Here is a 27277-nt window from a genome sequence, read left to right as displayed (position 1 = left end):
AAATAACATTACAAAAAAAGAAAAAGTTCTTAATAATGAAAAATAACTTTTAATAATCAATATTAGTGGCGAGGGACACCCGGGGACCCCCCCTGAGGACCGGCGGTCCGCGAGAGACACCCCGGCACGGTGGCCGTGAGTCGGCCGGCCTGCGGGGGTCCCTCGCCCGGCTCGCCCGCCGACCACGGGGCGACCGCAGCGACGGTCCGTGAGACCCCCGCCCAGTGGAGGGTCGCCGCCTCGCCGGCGACGGTCCCCCGCACGGTGGCCGTGAGTCGGCCGCCCTGCGAGGGTCTCTCGCCGCTGACCACGGGGCCGCTGACCGTCGCCGGCGACCCTCCACCGGAGTGTCTCTCGCTCTCTCGCGGACCGCCGCTCCTCAGAGGGGGTCCCCGGGGATCCCTCGCCTCGCCTCGCCGCTGATATTTATTAAAATAAATTAACTAATTATTAAGAAATGTGTTATTTTCCAGTGTTCAATAATGGTTTGAAGAGGAATTTTCTGCAATAATAATTTATCCATGTAGCTGTCTCTAAAAACGACTGGGTACCGGTGGCAGTGTTGGTTGGCGAAAACAGCCGATCTACAAGCCCACAAAACGTTGCGCTTGTGATGCGTTGTGAGCCTTGTGAGCTTGTAAGTCTGCTGTGTGACGTCACTCGTAAGCGCCGGAAGCGCGCCGACACACACTTCCGTTCTGAGACGAAAGGTCTGACAAGAAAGATCTGCTGAGGGAGGTGTCTCCAGGCCTGCAGCCATACCCGTCTCGGCGGCGTGTATGTGTCTCCCGTAGGAAGTGAGGCCGATCGCCCCCCGCTACCCCCGCCTCCCCGTTCTTTGCTCCCAGACCACGCCCCCGACCGTCGCGATTGGCCGGCTGTACCATATCTATGGGCTGTACTCTGCTGTACTTCCTGGCCATGTCCTGTTACTGTTGTTGTCGCGTCGCACCATAGAGTTATGCGTCGCACTAGTGCTGTCACGCGTAGAAGGATGTTTGAGAGAGATGAGATTCAATTTATTGTCAGTGTACAGTACAAGTACAGTACAGTACAGCGAAAAGTATTTTCACATCTCATACGTGGAGACGTTTGAATACGCGGAGACGTTTGGACTTTTGGAAAAATGAAAATGCGCGTGATTTACAACGCTGCCGACCGACCGATGACAATATTGTTGTTGGACCGTCGCTAAATACCATCTAATGATGTAAAGTTCGATTACTGTACCACATGAATAGCGTGGCATTACTGCCCACAGAAAAGCAGTGTGACTGCAGGTTTGGGAAGAGAGGGAGAGGGGGAAAAACGTCTGGAGACTGATGCTTTAGTCTAAAGTAGCCAGCGTGGAATCAGACTATTTTGAGTTCATTTTATTATTGTTATTGTTATTATTATTATGTTTGGGAAGAGAGGGGGGGGGGGAGTAGCCAGCGTGGAATCAGGCTATTTTGAGTTATTTTGTTATTATTATCATTATTATGAAGGACCGACTGTGGGGGGGAAAATAATAATAATTGCACACCATAGCCGACAACAACAGTAACAGGACATGGCCAAGGAATATCTACAAGGAACAGACAACACCCGGAAGTTGGCACGCCGGGTGGCCACTTTTGGGTGGCGGAAGTGACGAAGTGCTCATAGACGCTAATGTTAATTTTGGGTGGCCAAAGTGTCATGGCGGCGTCCCATGGAGCCTGAAATGACGAAAATGACGTTGGTGTCCGTTCCTTCTTTGATCTTCCTTGGACATGGCCAGGAAGTACAGCAGAGTACAGCCGGCCAATCGCGACGGTCGGGGGCGTGGTCTGGGAGCAAAGAACGGGGAGGCGGGGGTAGCGGGGGGCGATCGGCCTCACTTCCTACGGGAGACACATACACGCCTCTCGGCGTTGGCGATAAAACGGAAGTAAAGCCTGGTTTGCGTGCTTCGTCGTACGACGGTGTTGCGGAGCGGCGAAAAAATAAATAGCCTAAACCAGGGGTCTTCAACAGGGGGTCCGCGACCCCTAGGGGGTCCGCGGAGGTACTGCAGGGGGTCCGCGAAATTATTGCAAAAAAAAAAAAAAAAAAAAGATTTCAAAAAATGTTTTTTTTTTTTTTTTTTTTTTTTGCCATTTTTCACATTTATGTTAAAAATAAATCATGATTCTATCCATTTTGAATAGCTTGAATACATGATTACTATGCAATTGACAGATTGTTGATATTATTGACATTGGTTCTCAGTTAATAAGTAGGCTAGTATGTTTATAAATGGTAGTGGTACGGCCCACCCTGGCCATGCTCGTTGTAACTTGTACATGTTTAAAATAAAAAATATGTCGTAGCCCCCCCCCCCCCCCCCCCCCCCCCCCCGCACCCTACGGGGTGGTAGGGGGTCCCTGCTCCATCTCCCCATCAGTTTGGGGGTCCCCGGCCTGAAAACGTTGAAGACCCCTGGCCTAAACAGATCTGCTATTTTTCGGCACGCGACACCGTCGTACGATGCGGGATGTAAACTGCAAATTGACATGGCATGAAAAGAACAGCCAGAACTGCGACCGTCAGCGGTTCATAATATCTAATCTATCCACTATAAACTTGTATTCCATCATGATAGGATAGGCTACATTAGTATTTTTTGGCATAGTTTACAGAACAGTCTGAATAGAGGATCTCAATGGAAAATAACAAATAAGCATTGCCTTACCCTTTTCCTATCCAAAACTTAAATACCTCAATCAATCAATCAAAAGGCAGCCCAGGCTCCCACACCACAGCCCCACTTGACCAGGGTTGTTTCTCAAAGTGTGGTCCGGCGATCCCAAGGGGTTCTTGCAGGGGTAAAAAAAAAAAAATGGGGGTCCGCGGCCAAATATATATATAAATGGCCTTTGGAGGTCCTCATATTACAGTAGCCTCCACCTGGCACACTGGCAAAATAAGAAAAGGTGTGTTGTGCCCAGTTAACCTCGCCTACCAGTCTTTAGTGCCCAGTAGAGCACAACTGTCCACCAGGCGGCGCCATGGATGTATATATCAACATTAAAATAGCCAAGCAGGATTTCGAGGTAATTCAGTTGTTCTTGTTCTCGTTCTCAATCCTTTTCATGTCAAATGAATATGTATTTGTCCCGGGACAACAATCAGAACTTTCAGAACAGTGAGAACATCATAAGCTTTGAATGGATTCATTTCTGATTTTGTGCAATATCATGAACCATCCAGATCTCTCAGGTCATCTGGGAAAGGTCTGCTTTCTGTCCCTGGGAACGCACCATAGTTTGTAGGTCTGCACCTGCCTTTGATTGAGTTACCTTTCTTTTTCTGTTTCTTTGTCTTCTGCACTGTAATCGTATAGGTCTGTTTTATTTTATTTTTTTACTTCTTTTGTTTTATGCATCCTAATTGTTTAATTGTATCCTATATTGTATAATTGTTTCCTTTTCTCGATGTTCTGTATAAAGCACATTGAATTGCCTTGGTGTTGAAATGTGCTATACAAATAAAATTGCCTTGCCTTGCCTAGACCTCTAGGTTGCAGTGTATAGGATGTAAATCCAGTCATGTTGAGGGACAGTGCAGGTTGTTCAGCTCTAGCCTAGCTGGAGCTAGACTTCATCCCCACACATGTTAAAACCTATGGTTAAAACATGGAGGGGATGTATACGCAGACGCAGTTACTAGTTAGCTGCATTGTATATAGGCTGGCCCCAGGCTAGTGCAGCTCCAGCAGAGGGTTGCAGGATGCACACTGAACAAGGATGAAGGTCTCTCTCAGGATAGATCACCCAGTTGTCCCAGTCCAGATCTGTCATGGATATGACATTACATACCTGTATACACACACACACACACACACACACACACACACACACACACACACACACACACACTGTTTTCTTTTCTTTTTTTATATCTTCCAAGCTTTTACAAGCTTGGATAGCCAAATATGGCCTACTTGTGACAGTTGTGAGCCAGCAGAGCGGGCAAGTAGAGTGATGAGCTCTGTCTGTATGTGGCTCAGCTGTCTATGGGTATGTGAGGAGGACACTTGTTGGTTGGTGGTGATGTCACCAAGAACGATGCTCCCTCATTGGCTAAAGGCCCTATAACTTTGTACAGTTAGCCACGCCCACATACCCACCCAAAGACAGCACCCATCACTGTACTGCACGCTCTGCTGGCGCAAGTAATGACAAATGCCCAAAATAGGGAAGCTGGTGGTTAATTTATAAGTGGGTCAAATTAACATTTATAAATGAGGCGGTCCAGAAATATCAAGATACGGCTGGACTGCTTAACTGCATATGCGCGCGCGCGCGCACACACACACACACACACACACACACACACACACACACACTTCAGTGTGGGATTTATGCATGGCCAAATATGAAGTGCCAGAAATCTTCCCCAAGCTCTCTCTGTACTAGGAATCAACCTGGCAGGTGTTCTTGGTCAAAGACACTTTTATGCATAGATGAAGGTCTGTAAAGGGCTTAATATGCGCTACTGCAGTCAAGCACAAGATGCATTTGAACATCTCTGAAATGTTGTTTAACCACATGAACCCTATAGCAGACCTATTCTGAGGCCAACATTCTGCGAGGACACATTGTGAGCTTTTGTCACATTCCTGATCCAATATTCCAATAACTGATCAATTGAAGTAAACAGGAGGCCAAAGCAAAACTATAAAATCTAAAATCCACTCTCTCAGGGTAATCTCAGTTTAAAAAAAGATATATTTCTCTTGTTAAGATTGACCTCCTATTTACTTAAATTCATCAAATACTGGAATATTGGCTCAGAAGTTTGACATAAACAAACAAAAAAATATCCATGAATTTTCATGACATGGGGTGAGTAATTGATAAGGGAAAAAAGTCATCAGCAAAAATTCCCATCTAAAACAAACATGTCAATTAGCCAGAGTATCATCTGGAGCCAATGTCAAATTATAAACCATATAAAAACAAAAAGGTTGGTGCTGTACTGTCCCTCTACTTCCAACGTCTAAGAGTATCACAGTATTCATTGTTAGTCACTTCTGGGTAGGCAAAGCGTTCATTATAATCAAGGCTAAACACGGACAGGGAGACCATCCACCATGTCACTGTCATCAGAGGTTCTCTGGTAGATGGGGGCCTTGCTCCGGAGTGTTGGCTCGTACTTGCACACAGGTGAGCTGGCTGACTCACTGCTGTTTCTGACACTATACAAGAAGTAGATGGCAAAGCCGATTGCCATCCAGACAGCAAAGAGGTACCACGTGCCCACGTCTAGCTGCATCATGAGGTAGATGTTGAAGAACACACTGGACAGAGGCAGCCAGGGAAGCAGGGGAACCTTGAAGGTGAGAACCTCTTTGCTCTCAGGCTGTCTCCAGATGATGATGGCGCAGATGCCACAGAGCAGAGCCAGGACCACGCACGCTGTCACCACGGCTGGATCCGCGGCCAGCAACTCTGGTTGTTTACAAGTCAGCACCACGCACAGGATGGTGATCAGCACCGAGATTATGGCTGTGGTGGCATAGACAATGTTGCCAGAGGTCTGTGTCGATGTCTTCCCGCTGGGGCAGAACAATAGCTTAAGGATGAAGCTCTCATGAAGGGGCCGGTCCTCTAACTCTGTCTGGCTGGAGGAATTCAAATGTCTTGGCTGGTACCTGAGGATGAGCACACAGATGGCCACTATGGTGTAAACCAACAGAGTCCCAAATGACATGAGGTCCACCAGAGCCGCCACTTCAAACAGGAAAGCCATCAAGGCAGCAACAATGCCGGAGACCACAGTAGCCAGGAGAGGGGTCTTAGTGCGGGCATTGATCCTGGACAGAACTCGGAAAAGCAGCCCATCCTCTGCCATGGCATAGATCACCCTGGGCATGGGGAACATGGAGCCCAGAAGGCTGGTGGAGAGGGCACAGAGAGAGCCCATGGCCACAACATATCTAGCCGGAGCCCAGCCCACATGGTTGAACGCCTCTGGCAGGGGGCTCTGAGTGTCGAGTTGGTAATAGGGCATCATGAGGGTGAGTGCTGCCGACACACCAAAGTAGGCAACAAAACAGATGAGTAGGGATGCTATGATGCCTATGGGGATGGAGCGCTTGGGGTTCTTAGATTCTTCACTTGATATGGCGATGGAGTCGAAACCTACACAGGCGTAGAAGCAGGTAGCGCCGCCGGACAGAATTCCGCTCAGGCCGAATGGAGCGAATCCACCGTTGCCAAAGTTGTCATTAATAACAGGTATGTCCACTTTACGGTTGGTGGACTTCATGAAGCTAAGGAAGTCCTCCTTTGTGAGGTTCCAATTGGCCATTTTCCCCTTGATGAAGCCAGAGATGGTGATGAAGCCTAGAATAGCAAGGTTGATGCCCGTAAAGACTTTGGTAACCAGCACTGACTCTTTCACGCCGAACGTCAGCAGGCCAGTGAGCAGCAGCACCAGTAAGAGGGCAAAGGGGTCAGCGTATTCCGCAAAGATGTTTCCAGGAACCTTCATCTTCATGGTGGCTCTGAAGAAGCCAGAGATCTTCTGCTCCACCAGGTTGTCAAAGGTGGAGCTCCATACCCTTGCCACGCTGGCCGTGCCAATCACATGCGACAGGATGAGGTTCCAGCCTGTGATGAACGCCCAGATCTCTCCAACCGTCACAAAGCTGTAGAGGTACGCCGAGCCTGTCTTGGGCACACGGGTACCAAACTCGGCGTAGCATAGCCCCGACAACATGGAGGTGAGAGTAGCGATGAGGAAGCAGAGGCCAATGGCGGGCCCCGCCTTCTCACGTGCCACCTCTCCAGTCAGGACGTACACACCAGCGCCCAGTGTGGAGCCCACGCCCAGGGCGATGAGGTCCAGGGTGGATAGGCAGCGGGAGAAGCATGTTTCCTCACCAGAGCAGTCAAGCACCCGTCGACGCAACAACACTTTGCCCAAGTTGGCCAGCTTGTGAGCCATGATATATCGTTATGTGGGAGAAATGTAATTGACGTACGACGTCTTCCCTTTGGTTGAGCATGCATCAGCACTGCCTAGCACATGAAATCAGATCTGAAATGGTTACAGTTATAATTAGTTATATATATTCAGTATCGATGATGTCATCTTATATATGATGCCATCAACAATACTGAATACCGTAAATAACAATTTAACTAACCTCTATTGAATATTTCATTAGTCGGAAATGTAAACAGCCTCTGGTATACTAAATAATAAATAAGTAACCTCTTTACTTGAGATAACTATATTGTCAACTCTGAAGATGAAATTATTTGCATTAATCCTACTACAGGTATGTTTGGACTCAAAAATAATAGATTCTGTTTTTACCAAGGTGTAATGACAAGTTTGTTATCGCAAAGCCAAGTGCAGATTTTGCCCTGTTCAGAACTTAGCGCTTCCTCAACTTGAATTTTGTCCTCACCCAAGACCAGGACTGCTGAGTAATAAGCGAACAATAACAAATTGCAGTTGTACAGGTTGCTTTCATGTTGTTGAATCGAGCTGAAACCTTGCCCAAATTGGAGTCATGCATCCTATAACCCTCCTCAGGAAACTATCTTGTAGGCTGACATGTTTAAATATCCACATATAAATGAACAAAACCACTTAAACCCTAGCTATACATCAACGACCCCTAATATCTTTGCTGGAAATAGCCACTCTACAAGCTCACGTGTCACAACAACACAACACCTTGTAAGCTTGTAGATATGCTATTTGCTGAATGTTTGCCCAAGAAGAGATGCTAGGGTTTAAAATAAAATGTAATTGCAAACATTAAATGTTGAAATGCATAATTAATATCATGTTTTAAGCCTATAATATATTAAGCCAAAATATATAACCAAAAGCCAATCAGTAAAAACGTGTGCAATTGATTTTTGTGCTAAAGAATAATTAAGAGTTAACCTCTAATCCCTATTTTCACCCATGACATGCTCAAAATAGGGACACCAAGATGAAAGTGGAGGGCCACCTGGAATGGAGGGAAGCTCACGTCTACTGATGCTCTGAGCTGACCGTATCACAATCTCTTGCACTTTGCGGTTGATGTCAGTGCAGTTCCCATGCCAGGCAGGCAGTGATAGCCTGGGAACCAGACAAATCTGCCATTGTAAAAAGAAATCTGTCCATCTGAGGATGCTCTCTGGCCCCATGCTGAATGCCGTCATCATATGGCTGGTGTATTTATTCTTATTACAATGTATAACGGTATACTTAAGTACTAGTAGCCTACCGTAGACCTGTATGGATCATGATAATAAAAATAAAATAAGAAAACTGTTCAATACCTACTTGTATTTTATTTTGTACTAAATATGTTGGACATTACTTGTAGTTGTAGTAGCACAACGGCAGTCTACACCAACATTTCACTGCACCTACTTAACACATACTGTATAAGCAGTTAGTCTTTGATTCATTAAACTAATCTAGTATGTATGATTGTGCAGTCAGTCACTTTTATATACTGTACATAATCCATATCGTAATTTTCCTTATTGACTTGTGAAACCAAATGCATGCATCTTGAATGTTAACTGTCATCTACAGTATAAAGCATTTAATCAGAATGAAGTATGAATATATAAATTACAAAACAAAAAAACACCCAATTTCTTTTGGGTTAAATTACTTAAGGCTGGAAATGTTCAACATGCATCTGATGCAAATGTTTCCATTATTATTCTTTCCTCTCAATTCTCAATGAAGTTTCTCCATCCACTTAAAAGGGTACATTTTGAAATAATTCGTTTTAAACAACTCATAATTTAGTTAAAGCAAAAGCTGTAACCGTTTTCAAATATGGAGGGATCATCTATTCTCTGAAATCAAGAACCATAAGTGGTACATTTTGAAGAAAATTAAGTAAGAGGGGTCAAGTTCCCTTTTAGGAATTCCCAAGTAAAAGATGGATTATGAATAACATAGGTCATAAGATGCAAGATACATGACACTACTATGTCACAAAGACACCCATATCTTAACCCTTGATGCAGAGTGCCATTTTTATAGTATTTGGTATTGACTCAGCAATGGATTGAACTGACCTTCTCATGTCAGGCAGACACTCTTAACTAACCACTGAGCTGGTACGATTGATTCATTTGTTTGTTTTTCATGTCAAGCCATTATAAGGTTATTGTTCACAAAGATCACACATTTCCAACAGGTACATATTTATTACACAATAATAATCTAATACAATTTACAGTTAATGTCAATCTTATTGTACATCCTACTCCTCTCCACCTCCAGGCAGCACAATCTTGCTTGGGTCATAGTAGTTCTCATCCATTACAGTAAGACCCTCCGCTTCTCTTTGCTTGATCAGTAGCTCAGCTTCCCTTCTCGCCCATTGCCGCATGCTGGGTTAAGACAAGAGAAACAAACATGATCACACTGTAATTCCCTCTTCTAAAACGATGTCAAGATCAATCTGCAATATTCACTCCTCTGCAAAGTTGTCCTGCAATTTTCAGTCTCATATCACCAATCATTCATAGTCTGAACATATCATCCTTCGAGGACAGGTACCAAAATATATATTTTTACATCAAAAACAAACTTTATATTAAGAGGAATTTATAAACACTGCATTCCAATTTAAGGATTAAACCAATGTTTTACCTACTGTGCCTGTAACACGCTAGTCCCAGTAGGTTTTGTCTTAATACCACATGATTACCAACATTAGTCATTAGTGTAACAAAACTATATTTTCTTATTCTTATTTGGAATAGGGGCAGACAGGTAATATTTGGGTAGTCTTCAAGTGCCTTCTGCCCTTTGATATACATGGGTCGATCAATACACACTTTAATACAGAAATCCCATTTAAGAGCCATCATTAATGTCAGCTTTGCTTTTTTCTTACACAGAAGCAAACAAAGATGCCTGTATGGGTCTTACGTTGTATGCCAGCATTCCAGAATCAGAGGCGTGGCGTGTAACAGTAACACAGCAGCATCAGCATCTAGTATTATGCTGTTTAATAACAGCTGCTCCTGTAGATTTAGAATTATACCCAACTACACATTTATTTCACAAAATAGCAGTCCCAGAAGCACCTGTATTTTTAAGCATTTTTCTTCACAGAGCAACATAAAAGCTGTTTTCCAAACCACTCGTATTGAACGCTGTATTGAAAAAGATAATTCGAAAAGTACAAAAGTTACTTTATCATCATAAATATATTCTCCCTTTCTCTCTTTTGCTCAATCCTTTCTTTCTCTCCCACGTACATACAACTAGATATCATCACAGCTGTCAGTCAGTACACTATACAGCCAGATAGCCTATGCATTTATTTATTTTTAAAGAAAGAAAGAAAGAAAGAAAGAAGTGTATTGTTATTATAAAGACTGAATCTCCTGTCCACTCCACACAACCAGTCTCCTGTCAGGTCAGGTTGTGAAAATAGATGCATTGAAGCTGTGTTTTTGTGTGAGTATGAATACATTGGAGGATAAACTAAAGGGAGAGAGAGAGAGACGTCCTGCCCTGTGACTGCGCCTTTTACACGGACGTCGATTTACCTCTGTGACCACCTCCGCTGCCAGCCCAAAGGTGGTACAATGTGTCCATACCTTTTTACAGAACAGTAAGGCGAATAACAGCGTAACATTCCCACCATGAACTGGCTACGTAAAAGGTACTAATCGTTCACTTTGCTATAATTACTATTATAAAGTCTGAACCATGAAGTAAAAGACAATAACAAAATCATGGACAGTGCCATGTAGTGACATTTTTTAAATAAATCAACTCACCCATGGTCTGGTAGGTAATGGATAAATGTTCCACCAATAACAAGCGCCACAGAGATGCCAAAGAAGAAGCCAATCCTCATGTTCCATTCGTCAACCACAGGATCAGTTGAGAACCCATGGAAATCTGGATTCTGACAGAACATAAAAAATAAAAAAAAAGGTTTAATACATTAAACATAGAAATAAGAAATACCCACATTGCAAGTGACAGTATAACTAATAAGAGTATAAGCATTGGAAGTGTTTAAACTCAATCATATTTCCACAAAGGTTGCTCATCTGAGGATGTCTAGCAGAGAATATCCAAGCCCTTTCCCAGTCCTCAAGTCATTTTCATTCATGTGTGCAGGTATTGGTAGACTGGACTGGTATATAATAGAGATCGATTAGAAGAAATGCACCTGATGATTGGTGAATAAGCTCTAAGTATTAAAATCAGACAAAACGTGTGCACATTGATTGACTGCACGCAGTGAAATCCTCAGTGTTCATTTATCCATTCAACTGAGAGCATACAAATGTCCCCAAATGGTCCCATTTGTATTTTGTACACTTTCAGTGTTATATTAAGGGTTGTTGTTGTAGGCCTGCCCTACACCAATCTGGCATTAATTGATAGGCTGCACTCTCAGTTAATATCAGATATCAACCTGGCCCAGTGGTTCTCAAGTGGGGATAATAAAAATGATAAACAGTATAATTTCACTATTAGAAATGCAGCCTAATAAAACAGTTTGGGGTTCTTGAAATGAAAATGTTTGAGGACCACAGCTGACTAGCTAACGTAGAAAACTAGCCTGTATGTTTAATGCATGTTACCCTTATGTTTTCTTCCAGATTTTCAAGTGTGTCTGGACAGTGTCCAGTGACAGTCTGTCAACAGAGCGGCTGAACTGAACTGAACTCACCTTCACGTACGGGCTGACCTCGCTGTGTCCGTGACTTTCCCCGGCATGCGACGGCTGTAAATCAGACACGGTGGCAGAGCCAGCGGCTCCGGATGGCTGCGACTGCGATACAAACCGAGCCCCGCACGCTGCATCGGGCCGAAGACGGGCCAAAGGGGGCCCCAAACGAGCCAAACGGGCCAACATCTTGACCGTTTTGCTCCGCTCGCTACAATATTACGACCCGGAACAGGAAACGCTGCAGGGATATTTAGGTCACACGCATAGAGTCACACGTCGTCACAAATTTACAAGAGAAGAGCGCTACCTGCTGGTTGTAGAGAACGAAACGAACCGTTGACTTCTCATTTACGCACATTTTTTATTGATCACCTCCTAATTTTCATCCACGAAAGTCCCTTTTGAATAATGAACACAGTAGAACATTACCTATACGCCTATAATAGGTATGCAAATGTGTCTTCAAAATATGTCTGTAATAATTTGTAATTATGAATTTTGATCATGAACAGTTTTATTTCTTAGCACACCTGGGGGCGCCCTACACCACAGAATGACTCATACTGCTTGCCCGCTACAACCTGATAGACAGTTATGCCAGCTAGAACCGCCCGGCCCCAATTCTATGATCTCTAGAGAGAGAATCAACACACATCATTCACCGCGACCGCGCTAACATTTATTTGCTTTGTTTATTTTGTACTGAGAAACAGTAGTGCTTTACCGCCGAAATAGCTCAGTTGGGAGAGCGTTAGACTGAAGATCTAAAGGTCCCTGGTTCGATCCCGGGTTTCGGCATTTTGTTTCGAGCCAATTACATCAAATATTTTTTTCCCCATGCTTCTAGTTCTACTGCGCAGTCGTTTGGAGTCATCGTGGCCTTGGATAAGAGTCAGACAACCATAGATGTAGTATAGAGTCTGACTTGCCGTAGGCCTACTACTGAATATCAGCGTGCAAATGCCTACTTCTCCGTATACGTTTAAAAACCGTGTCGGTTTGGCGAGTGGGAGACTGTGGTTCGATCCCAGCTCATCACGAATCACTACACAACAAGGCTGGCTACTGTGGCTAGTAATGAGACAAATTACTTGTAAGATAAAGGTGTAAACGGAATTTAGTTCAGCAGATAAGCAAAGCAACAAAAGTGCACTTTTAGAAAAAGGTCAGACGTAGAAGTGGTTAGCACCCTTAAAAAGCATGAAACTTGCTGGTAGGGCTAGCAGGCCAGCCAGCTGGAGGGAGGACATCTGACGTCACTACGACAACATAATCATAAACAAATCATGCTTCGTCACTATGACAACAGGGGGGCGCTTGGTCCGTTGCATAGCAACAGTTTCCATTTGTGACACAAACACAAACCAGAGCTGTAGTCTGACGTCACACAGTGTCACTGTGACACTGTGTGATGTCAGAGTAAAACCAGCCTTTAAATGGACAGAAATTGAAATGTAGATTCACTTTTTCTTGTACTGGTAACTGTGATGGCTACGATGTTGTTCAGAATACAACATCATTTTGAAACATTGAGACAGTATTTTGTACATTTTGTTTATTTTGTATTCAGCCCTTGGATTATTTCAAATGTGCATGGGCGTATTCAACGTTACAGCTCTGGTAAAAAGAGCACTCCCACTGACTCGGCTGTGTGTTTCAATGCAAGAGAATCATGTCCACCAACAAATGTAGGTAGGAACAAAGACAACTGCAAAGTTATAATAAGCCATCACACAAAGGCGTTCAAATGCATATCTCTGGCATTACGAATCGATGAAGACAATACAGGTGTGAAGGAAGAGGCTTGTCAGTGGTACAAGAAAAGCATTGCAGAGCTTGAAAGAGGTATTGCAGTTGAGGTCACAGGACAGGGAGAGCTGTATGATCAGGCAAAGAGTCTTCAGGTTAAAATGACGACTGGACTCGCCATGGTAAAAGAAAGACTTCCAGTCTTGGAATCTACAGTAAAATCTAAGAGGAAACATCCTCAGAATGTCTCAAATGATTCTCCACCCCAGTCAAAGACTGGAGTAGGCGCTGGCTGTGCTGCAAGCAATCACATCAAACCCTCCACTACTTTCAGATCTGCTCCCAGATCCAATGATGTAAAGGACACTCAACAAGGGCGAAAAATACAAAATGGAAAATCTGGTATGAAGCAGCCTCAAAAGATGGACATGAAAAACTTCAAGAATGTGGACAGCACACTGGCCAAATTGATTCTTAATGAAATTGTTGACAGTGGCACAACTGTGAGCTTTGAAGATGTTGCTGGGCAGGAACTGGCCAAGCAAGCACTCCAGGAAATTGTCATCTTTCCTTCATTGAATCCAGAGCTATTTATTGGCCTGAGAAGTCCAGCCCGCGGATTGCTCCTATTTGGTCCTCCAGGAAATGGAAAGACAATGTTGGCTAAAGCGATTGCAGTGGAGTCGAATGCTACATTCTTCAACATCAGTGCTTCCAGTTTGACCTCTAAATATATGGGAGAGAGTGAGAAGCTTGTCCGAGCATTGTTCGCCGTTGCCAAGGCATTACAGCCTTCGATCATCTTTATTGATGAAATCGATAGCCTGCTTTGTGCAAGACGTGAAGGAGAACATGATGCCAGTCGACGATTGAAAACAGAGTTCCTGGTTCAGTTTGATGGTGTGCAGTCAGGAGGAGATGAGAGAGTGTTGGTAATGGGGGCCACCAACAGGCCTCAGGAGCTTGACGAAGCAGTACTCAGGCGCTTTGCAAAGAGAGTCTATGTGACTTTACCAAATGAGGAGACAAGATTCAAGCTGCTCAGAAATCTTTTGGGAAAGAATGGGAATCCACTTAACCAAACAGAGATGGTCCATTTAGCACAAGTGACTGTGGGTTATTCAGGAAGTGATCTCACTTCATTAGCCAAAGATGCGTCACTTGGGCCAATTAGGGAACTGGGGCCAACACAAGTCCGGAACATGGCTGCTAGTAAGGTGCGCAACATCCAGCATAAAGACTTTGAAGATTCATTGAAGCGTATAAAACCCTCCGTCCAGCCACAGACTCTTAACCTGTATGCACGATGGAACAAAGACTTTGGTGACACAGCTTTTATCTCAGAAACATGTCGTGTCACCAAAGTCTTTGTTCCAATTGCTCCAAAATGTAAAAGCTGTGTCACCAAAGTCTTTGTACATATTGTTCGAATGATCCAAAAATTGAAAAGTATTTTATTGAAAATGTGCTTCTGCCTGCAGTATAGAGCAATGGGACGACAGGGAAGGGCATTTTGAGGGGGAGGGAGGGAGGGAAGAAGGAAAAATAGCAAGAGAGGGGAAAATAACAGCAGAACTAAATTGTTTTGGTTTACTTGATTGTATTATTGTATTGTACTGATAGGTCTATGTTTTGTATTGATAGTTATTATAGATAACCATTATTATTATTATTGCTCTTTGCCAACTCTAACGCACTGATGTGAAAACTAAAATGTTGATTAATGTGTATTGTCCCCGGTAAATAAATAAATAAATCACACCCAGTGTGAAGTGAGCAGTTATTTTTGAGCGGTTAACACCGCTCAAAAAGCAAGTGAGGAAAAAGGCTACAGACACACGCACAGCCACTCTATGGAGCGGTTTACCACCGCTCAAAAAACAGGACTGACAGATAGTGATCTCTATATATGGGCATAAAAGGGACAAGGACTGACAGATAGAGATCTCCATATGGGTAGGGATGGGTATCGTTCACCTTTGAATCGATACGATACCTTTTTCGATACCTGGGAATCGATACGATACCCTTTTCGATACCATATTCGATACTTTTTATTTAAGTTTAACTGCTCTACCGCTGCTGCGGTGAGGTGACGATGATTATCACACAGTGCGGCGGAGCGGAGAGTATAGACATTGGATAATCATCATAATAAACATTATAGGCTATTGTCGGCTATTTTCCACAGTAACGAGTGTAGCCTACTAAACTCTCAGTAGCCCAACTGTTACAGATGCGACCGGCCAGGGGTGCGTTCCAGAGTATCGAAACGATAGTATCGACGTCATGCAATCGATACCATTAAAAGTATTGCAGACGATACCCATCCCTATATATGGGCATATCAGCATGCCCATATATTGGCATATACTGCCAACATCAAGGATATCCATATATGGGCATTAAGGGACAAGGACTGACAGATACAGATATCTCCATATACAGTATGGGCATAAGGGCCCAAACTCTAGATGTGATGGCTGTGTAGCCACCCGAACCGCTAGTATAAAATAATTCAGCTCACCTCATGGAACTAGGGTATATATACTACTGTAGGTTTTACTGGGATTACTGCAGTGTTGCTTCAAATATGTTATACTTTGAAGATTAATAAACTTGCAGGTCTTCCATTTAGAGCTGTGTGTTAACTGTGGCTTAGAATTACAGTCATAGTGAATCACATTAGTCTTTTGGAAATTCACATTCTTCAGAACATCTGAGGTCACAAAACAAAGAGGTGAGCATTTAGTTTCTTGTGTTAAGCTACCTGTACATATATACAGTACATTGATCCAAATGGGTCAATCAAGAAATTTGAGCACTTCACTAGACAGTAGACACATTCCTTTTGCAAGCCAGTTGCATGGAACAGAAATTTATTTGTGTACAATACACAATCAAGGATACATTAGTGTATGATTAAAAAGTGTATCTTGTGTGTACATATATAATTTTATGAGAAGTATATTTTGTACAAATGCACACATTGCTTACTTTTAGTGCAGCAAGTTTCATCAATTGATTCTAATTTTTAAATACCTATTACAGTACATACTATTATACAAAACAATGGGACAAAACAAACTGTAATAATCACAATAATCACAAGGCCATCTCAACGAATGTCAATTCAGATCTTGCTTTAAAGAGAAGCACGTTCAGTAGGCCTGTGTGTCCAGCATTGTGGCAATCGGAGTTCTGACACGATCACTTTTGCTGCCTATCTCCAGCATTCTGAATTCCAGGCTGAATTAAATGTATTTAAACACTTAAGCCCTATATGTCATATGGCGAATCACATAAATAGCCGCTCTACAAGCTTTACGTGTCTCATCGTAACAACTTGTGGATCAGCTATTTGAGCAAATTTTGTTAAATTCTGCATATGACATGCCTAAAATATGGACAAAGGTTGAAATTGGTTAACACAGACAGGAAGGTGCATATAAATGAACAACGAAAACAACAAAGAATAATTGTGCAATCTAACAAAAGTAGAAATCATGTTGAGCAGCTACACATTCCAGTATATCATCACCCAACAACAAAGGATCTGCTATCTTGTTCAAAACATCAATAAATGAAACAAATTTGATCCTACAATAGCACTTTAGAATATAATGGTAAGATGAAAAAGGACAAAGTATGGGCATAAAATACATAAATCAAGGCTACTTGTTCACAACTGGTGACGAGGCACTTCTCTGCCAAAGGTTGGACATACTAGGCTGATGTTTTTATTTTCATGGCACATACCAACTGATTTTAGTTTTTACAGTAAAGAAAGAGTTCTGAGATGGAGAATGTCTAAACATTCACGTGTTTGTCGTAAATTCATTCTGTGGGTGCCTGGTCCAGAGATCTGTAGAAGTTTACACTAGCCATTGCGGAAGTTAATTATCAAGACTGTGCATTTGTGACCTCTACTTAAGAGAATCACGTTAGCTTCAGTAACGTTGTTTCAACACAGTACTGTAGCCTAAGTACTTAAAGCATACACAGCTTAAGTTTCTTTGGAAAAAACAACACTGGATTGCACATTAAAACGTAACAGAAAGGAACAAAACAACCATCTTTGGGAAGTAGTAGTAGTAGTAGTCCTTTCCTGAATAAAAGGGATGGATAACATACTTCACAATTAATACTTAAGTTACCGATAGTTAAGGGGTGCAACAGCCCAGGTGATCATTATGTTATACAGACCAATAATCTGGACAATCTAGTAAAAAGGAGTCATTATCACAGTCTGCATTCAAATATATTCATACTGTAACATAGTTAAAATATAGAAAAGTCCTGGGATGTATTTCAAGAAGCAGAATATCATACATTTCAAACGTATCCTAAATTAGTTTGACTCTTGGCATCAACAAATCTCTGAAAGAATTCTGAAACCAGGTGTCATGCATTTTAACGAGGTCAAATACTGATTGATTCAAAATAAATGTGTTTGAAGTTAAATGGAATTGATCGATTAGTACATAATGTACTTCTTTAAATACTCCCAACACTTTATCTATGATAAATGTAGATACAGACATGGGTCATCAGGTACTTTAAGTGAGTTCAGCTCACCTGCTAGCATCACCATCTGGTTATACCACTTTAATGTATGTTCACAGACAAAGATGTGAATGTGAACATAGCCAAAGTCTGGTACTGTTTGGCTTGGCTCAAAACGGTTTTAAAACTATGTGGTCTGGATAACAGGATAACAATATATGACCTGCAGTGTATGTACTGTATGTACTACCATGTTGCTCCTGATCTCCCCTATGCAGATACACCACCTGTTTGGAAAGGCTGAGTTTATAAACCAACTAAACAAAGCTTAAATCACTTTTGTGACTTGAAAAAATGAATAACTTGTAAACAAAGTAAATGACAAGGGCAACAGAGGCTAAGTGCACTATATGGTTAGCCATTTGTCCTCATTCAAAAGGAACACTTGCAAAAAAGCACAACCAAATTGTCAGTTAGAGAAGGGGTGACTGGTGGCTCAGCCTGTTAGTGCACAGACTCACATAAGCCACAAGTACCCAAGTTCAAATCCAACCCCAGTCTTGACTTGCATGTCTCTCTTGCTCTTGATTTTCTATAACTCTCTGAGGAAAAAAGCATAACAATGCTGGGGGGATGGTGTATTTAAAAAAAGTCACATATTGCAGAGTTTGTGTTTTCCAAGGTTTTACATGGGAAAACCTATAGAAATAGCCAATAAAAATGTGGCTCTTATATATCTGGTTAAGTTGTTGCTTGTGTTTCCGACTGTAAAGGTTTTATCATGTTAGACATCCAATCCTCTTGAATGTCTCTATTGTCTAGTTCTTGTGGCACAAGTCCTTTAGTGTATCTCAAATCCATCCATTAATAGTCCTTTCTTCAGCGGAATAAATAATACATATTTTTTCATGAGCATACCTGTTAGGACGATAATGCCTAAATTGTAAATTGTTATAATATTTGAAAGTCAAAAAAATACCAAAAAAGGTGAGAGCATATTTGATAGCTTGGCAGAAAACAAATAAATAACCAAGCACAGTAATAAGAAATACATTAGTTGGAATATACAGTACATAAAGGGGAGAAAAAGCATTAGTTTTAGCCCCATCAAAGTGGGACACCATCAACAGGCATCTCCAGCAGGCCACTAAATGGTGGTTTATACTTGGTTGCACGACATGGCATGCAACAAAGTATAAATCAAGGGTAATAGTCAGTTTATTGGGTTCAATGCTCTCCATGTCATTAGATATGGATTTTCTTAAAGCCGATTCCGATATTTTGGAGAGCAGGGAGGCCGGTTTTGTGTCTCAAAAATTCTGATAGTGAATGTAGTGAACTCTGTACCCAAAAAGGAACCTGATTTCAAAGTCTGCGCAGGGGTTTCATTCTCGGCAGGCAATTTTTAAAATCACACTGGGATCATTAACATCTTCATCAACAAAGTGCATAATTATATATTTAGAAACAAATCCTTAACAAATTTGAAAAAGAGAGTGGGGGGAAAAAAATAAACAAAAAACTGCCATATTGGTGTCCTTAGCCGCCAATCTCGATATGGTACAAAATGCAAATATCAGGCCACTCAAAGGAATCAGGAAGAGGGTGAAAAGGCTACTTGGGATATTGGGGATGGAATTGTGGTAGCAAGGTTGTAAGTGGAATTTGGAGATGAAGGCTGAGGGGATGATAAAGGGGTGAAAAGGGGTCTGCCAGAGGGGGTCGGAGAGGGGGAAAGTGGAGCAGCAGTCGCTGTGGTCGGGGAGTCAGAGCTGACCTCGTCCCCTTCCTCGGAGTCCCACACTTCACTATGCAAGTAGTCCGCGAACAGCGCCTTGGCTCGCTGGAGCACCCGGCCAAGGTTGTGTCGGCGGACAAGGCGGTCAAAGTGCATAGCTAGCTCATTGTAATCAAAACTGTTTTTGATGATGTGGTCTCTGTGCTCCAGCAGGATAGACAGGCACAGGAACAGCATGAAAGGATTCCCTTTTCCAAACTCTTGAGGTGGAGGCAGAGAGCACGGTTTAATGCTGCTGCTCTCTGACTTGGTAGAGTTGGTCATGTTGACAGAGGTACTGGGGGATTTGTTGCAGGGAGAGGGCAATGAAGAGCCTCTACCAAAGGACAAAATGGGAGACGACAGCAAAGATCTACTCTGAGGGTGGGACGTTGACGGAGAAGCAGCAGAGGTTTTTACAGTGGGGTTAGTGGGAGAGTTAGCTCCGGTATTGCTGAGCACAGGGCCAAAGGTGGCCAGTCCTCTCTGGGCGGTCTCTGGTGAGGCAGCCTCTCCATTGGTTACAGTTGGATATGGGTACTTTGCTGGAGGAGAGTCTGGCGAGTCGCCTGGCCAGCTGGAGGGTGAAGCTGAAAAGGTAGGGGATGGAGATGAACTCGTTTTCCAGTTGGTTAAGCCCCCGGGGAACAGGGAAGCTGGGGATACCCTTTGTGCGCTAGACGGGTTTCTCCCCTCAATCTCTGGAGAGGAAATAATGTGGTTGTTTATGAGAGGCACTCGCTCACCGGGATCCTCCTCGCTGTCCATTGTGGACTGGCGGCTTGGGGCGGCCGAATCAGGCTGCGAGGTTACTAACTCCAGGGCTTCCTCGGGTGGGTCAGCATCCTCCATATCAAAGCTATCATCATTCCGGGCGCTGTAGTATTTAAAATCCCCATAACTAGCTTGCTTCTCCAAAGGAGTTGCCGGGGAGACAGACTTTTCCTTTACCACACATGATATGTTACAATCTCCATCACCTTTTCTGCCATCTCCTGCATCTGGCCTCATGTTTTCTTCAATGCCAGCCTTCCTGCCTCCGTCCGGTTCCTCCCTGGAAGGCCTCAGCATGTGCCGTCTGCGGTGCCTTTCTTTTCCCTCATCCTCGTCATCGTCCCTGAGACACCCCTCCACCATTGAGTTCTTCCCTGTGCATTGCGTGGTTCTATCATCCGACTCCAACGGCGGCCCCAGGAGTTCCACCTCCGTCTCGGGGGGATCAGGGGGCAGAGAGCTCCAAGTTACCTCCAGCATCCTGAGAGCATCGTCGAAGGCAAACTCCCGTTTGAGCTCTAGGAGCAGCCAGCGGTAGCAGAAGAAGAGGTCGTCTGCTCCACGAGAGACTAGGTAGGCGTAGAACTCGGGGTCTGAGTACTGCAAGAGCAGCTTCAGGTGTTGGAACTTAACGGACATGAGCTGCCCGTCGGGGCGGAAGTTCCCCTCCAGGCGTTTCATGATGCCACAGAAGCAAATGAACGCATGAGCCTCGTTGTCCATGACGGCAAGTATAGGGGAGGCGATGTCGCTCATTCCCTGACAGTATGATATCTGAAAAACAAGTGCAAAACAAGTTTCCATTTCAACAGAGGAACGATGGCTGAAAAACAAGTGCAAAACAAGTTTCCATTTCAGCAGAGGAACGATGGCAAGTGAACAAAGTCTACATTTTACAAGCAACAAAACCTTACTGATAGCTGAAATGATGGGTTTTAATGATTCCTAACCTGCTGAGCATGCGATCAACCTGTACGAGACACTAGAGTGACGACAAAGATCACGCCTGACTCCCCACCCACGAACATGGCCAATTGCATTTGTTGGTGAGCCCGGCTAAGCCCGGAGGCACAGTGAAGGATTTGAGGGAAAAATGTGTTGCATCATTATATATTTGATGTGTTATAAAACTTTAAATAACCATAACATCAGTGATCATAAGTCATCATGGAATAAGTCAGTTGAAATGTGAAGTCGAATATGAACACCTGATCCTGTCTGACCAGCGATACACTGAGTGGCACAGTACCCAGCCACGTTTGCATGCAGAGGTACTGCCTAACTCCCTGCCTGACTGACCTGAATCTGCCACCTGCTTCTATCGGCTGCGCCATGGTGGAATAAACCGAGAATTCATATGGAAATATAGCACACATACTGTAGATGCTGCAGAAAATCTTGTTGTAGTTTAGAGGAAAGAACACCAGGGGCCTTCAACAGGGGGTCCGGGACCCCTAGGAGGTCCTCAGAGTTACTACAGGGGACCTCCAAATCTTTGTGTGATAGAAACACTAGCAATAAATAGCAGATCTACAAGCTCGTAGATCGGCCATTTTCGGCTAGCTTTGGTGTAGGGGGGAAAAAGAGCAGACTAAGTACAGAGTGAAAGGTCAAGTGAAAGGTTTAAGTATTGACGGTTCAAGTGGTTAAATATCCGAAAACACAAATTGACATGATTCCAAAATACACTAATGATTGTGCTGTCAAAAGATGAAAACTATATGGAATCTAACATGTTGTGGGGGTCCCTGCTTCATCTCTCTCTCGACTAAGGGGTCCTTGGCCTGAAAACGTTGAAGACCCCGGCTTTACTCACCTGTGGGTGTGTGATTGCAAACGTTGTGAGCAGGTCTGTGAGGGCGGTGAGGTGAGGGCTGTCCTCCGAGCCCGCGTAGTATGGATGGGCACGGTCCGTCCTCAGGACGTCCTTCAGAACGTTCCCCCGGATGAACTCCAGGTCCTCGGGGCTGACCCTGACAGACCACTCCCCCTTCAGCTGGTCATACTCTCTGGTCTTCCTCTTCATGTAGTCCATCCTCTCCTGCCCACTCAGTCCGTCAGGGTACACGTTGAGAAGATACCGCCACACAACCTGAGAACACGAGATCAATGTTACATAATTACCATGTTGTGACAAGACATTGGTCAAAATATTATTTTCAATGATATGAAACAACAAATAATTTCAGGAATTCTGCAGTTCCACTTAGGCATTGCCACATAGGCATGGATGCCTGGCGGCATCGCCGGTTCGATTCCCGATCCGGACGACCTTTGCCGCGTGTCACTCCCCATCTCTCTCGCCATTTCCTGTCAGTCTACTGTCCTATCAATAAAGGCATAAAAGCCCAAAAACAAATCTTTAAAAAGTCTATTTTGGGGATTTAAAAAAAATAAACTGAACCAAACTGTGGAAAAACAATGTTGCATTTAAGTATTTAAAATGTCGGTGTAGAGAGAAGAAAAACGCAGCAGGCCACACCTGATCCATTTCCCATACACCTGGTTAATGATTGCCAATAATGCAAATAATAAAAGTTGCAATAACCTCACATTCTGAGTCTGAGAAGTCTGAAGCAAATCTGCTCAGGGGCAGTTATGAGATGATTTAATCTTCATGCATTTTGAAATACTGTCAACTTTGTCATTTAAAGGTGAAATCTGTTTGACCCTCTGTATGTAGGGAAGGCTAATCTCTGGCTCAAATAAATAGGGTCGACCATTGTATTCAAATGCTATTTCCTCATCTATACTAGGTGGAATATTTTGACATGAGTCTGGAAATTATCATTTGTCCCTCAGTGTAGGCTACACAACAAACTCCTCTGTGAAAACATAATATGAATGAACATTACACTGTAGAACAAGGGTCTTCAATGTTTTCAGGCCAAGGATCCCTTCATTGAGAGAGTGATGAAGCAGGGACATATAGTTTCATTGTTTGACAACACAATCATCAGTGTATTTTGGAATCATGTCAATTTGTGGTTTAAGATATTTAACCACTAGAACCGTAGATACTTATTAAACTTGACCTTTCACTCTGTACTTAGTCTGCTATTTTTCCCCTCTACACCAAAGCTCTTTGCCGAAAATAGAAAAGCTTGTGAGCTTGTAGATCTGCTATTTTTGGCTAAAGTTCTCAGAATATGGACACTAAAGTTCAAGTGGTTAATATAAAAAAGGAGAAAGAAAATTCTATCACTCAAAGATTTGGAGGACCCCCTGTAGTAACTCTAACCCCTGCTGAAGACCCCTGCTGTAGAACTTTGGTGGGTATGGAACAGACTAGAACACAGGTCAACTACCTTTCGTAGTGAAGACTCCACACCACCATGGTAGATTCGTAACCTCAATTCCTCAGGTCGTGTCAGCTGGCCCTGTCCATTAAGGTAACTGTGGAACTCAGCGTCGCTCAGGGGTGGCTTGAAAGGCTTGATCTCCTCCCCATAAGACCAAGTCAAGGCTTGTTGGACTTTGGACAAGGTCCGGCCCATCTAAACACATAAAGGGTAAAAGAATATGAGTTCCTAGTGAGTCAATGTGAGGTGCAGAGTAGACCGAAACCAGAATTTTGGGTCTGATGACGATCGTGGTCCTAAACAACCGATAATTGAACAATCACAAATCACTTTTTGACATTTCAAATAATTAAATTAAGTATATACTTAAATTACAACATATGAAAAGAACATTTAACTTTAAATATACAATGGCTAGTAAATATAATATACACAAATGCGTAACCTTTTTCATTTAACCACTTAAGCCCTATTCAAACATGTTCAAAAAAGAGCTCGCAACACTTTGCAATGTGATACGTTGTGAGCTTGTAGATCTGCTATTTCTGAACATTTTTGAAAACATTACAAAATGTTCACTTTACAATCAACATGCCCAAAATAGGGCCGCCAGGTTGAAAGTGGTTAAAGATCAGGACACATCGGCTGCATAACTGCCAATAATACTATAGTAAAAAGTCAAATATTTGCCGATATGTCGGTGAAACCGATATATCGGTTAGGCTCTAGTGCAGAGGACAAGCTGAGCAAAGGACCTGACTCAAGGCTGCAGTGAGCGGCTGGTAAAAGAGATGGCTGACTGGATGAGGAAGGTCATCAGTAACCTGGGACAACAAGGACTGGGTGAAGGGGAGAGCAGCAGACGTCAAGGACTTGGTCTTCTCCCCAGGAAGCTGCTCTGAGCCAATCACATCTTTGGGGCTGATGATGTCCCAGTCTTCCATAACGGGACCTGGAAATGGACAAATAGTCACGGATAGAGTAGGTTAGATGCTCTAGTCTAGATGTGACCAACCGCTTTTGGATATCAGACAGTGTTTGTCCTCTTACTATCTTCTGAAGGTTTGATGTCCATCTTAAGCTGTAGATAGGGTTTGGCTGCACTGACAAATGCAGCGTCCAAATCCCAGTCAGACAGGAGGGAAAGATATACTTCCACGCCGCCCCGATCACGGCACAAGTAACTGATCCCAAAATGTTGCTTCCTAAGCAGAAAACAATAAAGGAAAATGATTGCAAAGGCTGGTTACTAGCCAGGCTGCAACTGACAGGCTTTTCACATTCAGCATTCGATACTCAGCTAAAAGAAAAGAAAACTTTACTGAATCAAAATAATCAACAAACTGTACTATAAAAAACTGGTTTTCATTTACTATAATTCTTAAATAATATCAGAGGCAATAATTGTGAAAATAGGCTGACCTTGTAAATAGATTTGCTATGTTCACAATATTTATCTGTGGAACCAAGTTGAACAAAATTGAATGCCTCAACTCGTCCTACATTCCAAGTGCTTGTCGGGGTGGGAGGTCCCCAGTTCAAATAGGATTCTTTTGGGGGGGGGGGGGGGGGGGGGGGGGTCACAGCCTGAAAAGGTTGAGAACCACTGTGAACTATACAGGGTATAACTAACTAAATATATACCAAAACATTACATTAATAACAATTAAAAAGGGCACACAAATAGTTTTAAACAACAAAAACATTCCACTTATCAGCTGATTAATATGTGCAGAAGCAGCACTACAGGCAAGCCATCCATCTCTCTTACCCATTTAAGTCAAAGGCGCGGATGAGTATGTGTTGTAGCACCTCCAGTGATGTTATCTGTGGATCCACAGCAAATGAGCGATACTCCGCAGGAAGCTGCGCCCTGTCATATTTCTAGAAGTGTTGAGAAATAATCTTTAAACCATGCACAATATAATGTATGCCATATTAAACAAATAAATATGTTATTACAACACTTGTCAGTCATCACATCTGCATGGCAGTGCATAAAACAAACATAGCAAAGTCATAACTTATTTTTTGCACCTTAATCCCATGTACATACAACACACTGACGTCATAGCTTATCTCAGCTACTAGTCTATGTGTAAATATGAAGATCATTTGTTTGTTTTCTTTGATGCGACGCATTGTGAGCTTGTAGATCTGCTATTTTCAAAAGATTGTTATTTGAAAACTTGAAATGGCACGTTCTGCACAATGAGTACTTTCTACTTTGAGTACCTTTTGGTACATTTTTAATACAGGACCTCTTCTACTTGTAAGTAACAGAGTATTTCTACATTGCAGTATTGATGCTTGTATTCAAGTAAAGAATGCAAGTACTTTTTCTACCACTGATTGAGATTAAACAAATAACAACAACAACTGCATCTCCCAAAGAGGTTCGCAGACGTCCAGCCAGCCACAGACACTGGTGGTCACACACTGAGAAGATGACGTTCACAGTAGCGGTTGACGTTAACAGACACAGACGCAATGTAGCCAGGTTAACTACCGACTTGAAATAACAACAAATAAAAAGGTGAGATCCGTTTGAGTTGAGCTCAGACGAATCTGCCGTCAATTTAGAACTTGTTTCGTGACTGGTGTCAAATTAACACAATGGTGTGTTTATTAGACAGCCAGTTCCAACACATCACCACTGTGCGGCCATCACTGTGTAACACACAAGCAAAGCAATGCTCTTCTTCTTCTTCTTACCTTGACTTTCACTCGCACGACCCCCCTCTCCTCCTCGCCAGCCATTATAGACGCTTGAAAACACGATCGTTGTGTATCAATATCCTGCCACCTTATAAAGACATTTTGATCAACAATAGAAGGATGTTTTTCTTCTGATGCTGTAGCTCTCTTCTCGCCCAGCAGCAGCAGGGAGTTCCTTTCCTCCTCTCAATGCACTTGTTTCCTGTTGGTGGAAGTGTTTCTGCCTTCACAATAAAAGCTCTCCTTCAACTTGTGTACCCGGTTAATCTGATCTGCGCATGCGCAAGAGAGACTTGCATCACGCGCACGCACGCAAAGAGGGGGAGAGGATGATGATCATGGTAGAGCAGGGGTGGGCAACTTTGATGATGGCGAGGGCCACTATATTTCCACCTTCACTCCAGAGGGCCACATTGCATATTGCTACGTCCTACTTTGTCATTCTAATATCTCATACAAAAGAAGCAAAAATAGCAGATCGGCTATTTTTGCTTCTTTTGAATTGGAATCCTGAATTATGTTTTGTTATTTTTTAATTGGAATCCTGAAATGTAACATTTTGATTTAATTTCTAACGCATTTAGTTATATACTCATGTTAACTTTATGAACCTAAATACAAATACATTGGACATAAAAAAATACATTTTAATACTACTATACTAGTTATTAAGCTACTAATATAGACTGAAATAAAGGGGGTTATGTTTGCATGTTTGGAATTGCAACAGCTGAAATCAATAATATATCAGTATTCCGGTATTAA

At 42.9% G+C, this 27277-nt stretch overlaps 4 protein-coding genes across 5 annotated transcripts; 1 reads left to right on the top strand and 3 right to left on the bottom strand.

Moving 5' to 3' along the window:
• Positions 1–5070: 5070 nt before the first annotated feature.
• LOC308290885 (cationic amino acid transporter 3-like) lies at positions 5071–6957 on the bottom strand (the record flags this gene model as incomplete). Its single annotated transcript, XM_080732799.1, has 1 exon — positions 5071–6957. The coding sequence occupies one exon, from the start codon at positions 6955–6957 to the stop codon at positions 5071–5073; it is 1887 nt and encodes a 628-aa protein (XP_080588925.1).
• Positions 6958–9066: 2109 nt separating this feature from the next.
• ndufb11 (NADH:ubiquinone oxidoreductase subunit B11) lies at positions 9067–11919 on the bottom strand. Its single transcript, XM_080733315.1, has 3 exons — positions 11687–11919; positions 10779–10909; positions 9067–9374 (listed from the first exon to the last, which is right to left on the bottom strand). Exons 1-3 carry the CDS (start codon positions 11870–11872, stop codon positions 9245–9247), a joined length of 447 nt encoding a protein of 148 aa, XP_080589441.1. The 5' UTR covers positions 11873–11919; the 3' UTR covers positions 9067–9244.
• Positions 11920–13857: 1938 nt separating this feature from the next.
• LOC308290884 (spastin-like) lies at positions 13858–18786 on the top strand (the record flags this gene model as incomplete). Its single annotated transcript, XM_080732798.1, has 2 exons — positions 13858–14824; positions 18764–18786. 2 exons carry the CDS (start codon positions 13858–13860, stop codon positions 18784–18786), a joined length of 990 nt encoding a protein of 329 aa, XP_080588924.1.
• Positions 16516–26652, bottom strand: tbc1d25 (TBC1 domain family, member 25). 2 transcript variants are annotated; one of them, XM_080733411.1, is made up of 7 exons: positions 26510–26652; positions 25566–25678; positions 24845–24999; positions 24550–24746; positions 23801–23989; positions 22309–22584; positions 16516–21266 (listed from the first exon to the last, which is right to left on the bottom strand). In XM_080733411.1, exons 1-7 carry the CDS (start codon positions 26552–26554, stop codon positions 19536–19538), a joined length of 2706 nt encoding a protein of 901 aa, XP_080589537.1. In that variant the 5' UTR covers positions 26555–26652; the 3' UTR covers positions 16516–19535. The 2 variants fall into 2 exon arrangements, with proteins under 2 accessions (XP_080589537.1, XP_080589538.1); XM_080733412.1 differs by having other exon boundaries at positions 24619–24746.
• Positions 26653–27277: the final 625 nt, after the last annotated feature.

This window comes from Nannobrachium achirus, assembly GCF_963921795.1.
Source record: "Nannobrachium achirus genome assembly, chromosome: 9".
NCBI classification, from domain to species: Eukaryota; Metazoa; Chordata; class Actinopteri; order Myctophiformes; family Myctophidae; genus Nannobrachium; species Nannobrachium achirus.
This window is presented reverse-complemented; position numbering and strand designations above follow the sequence as displayed.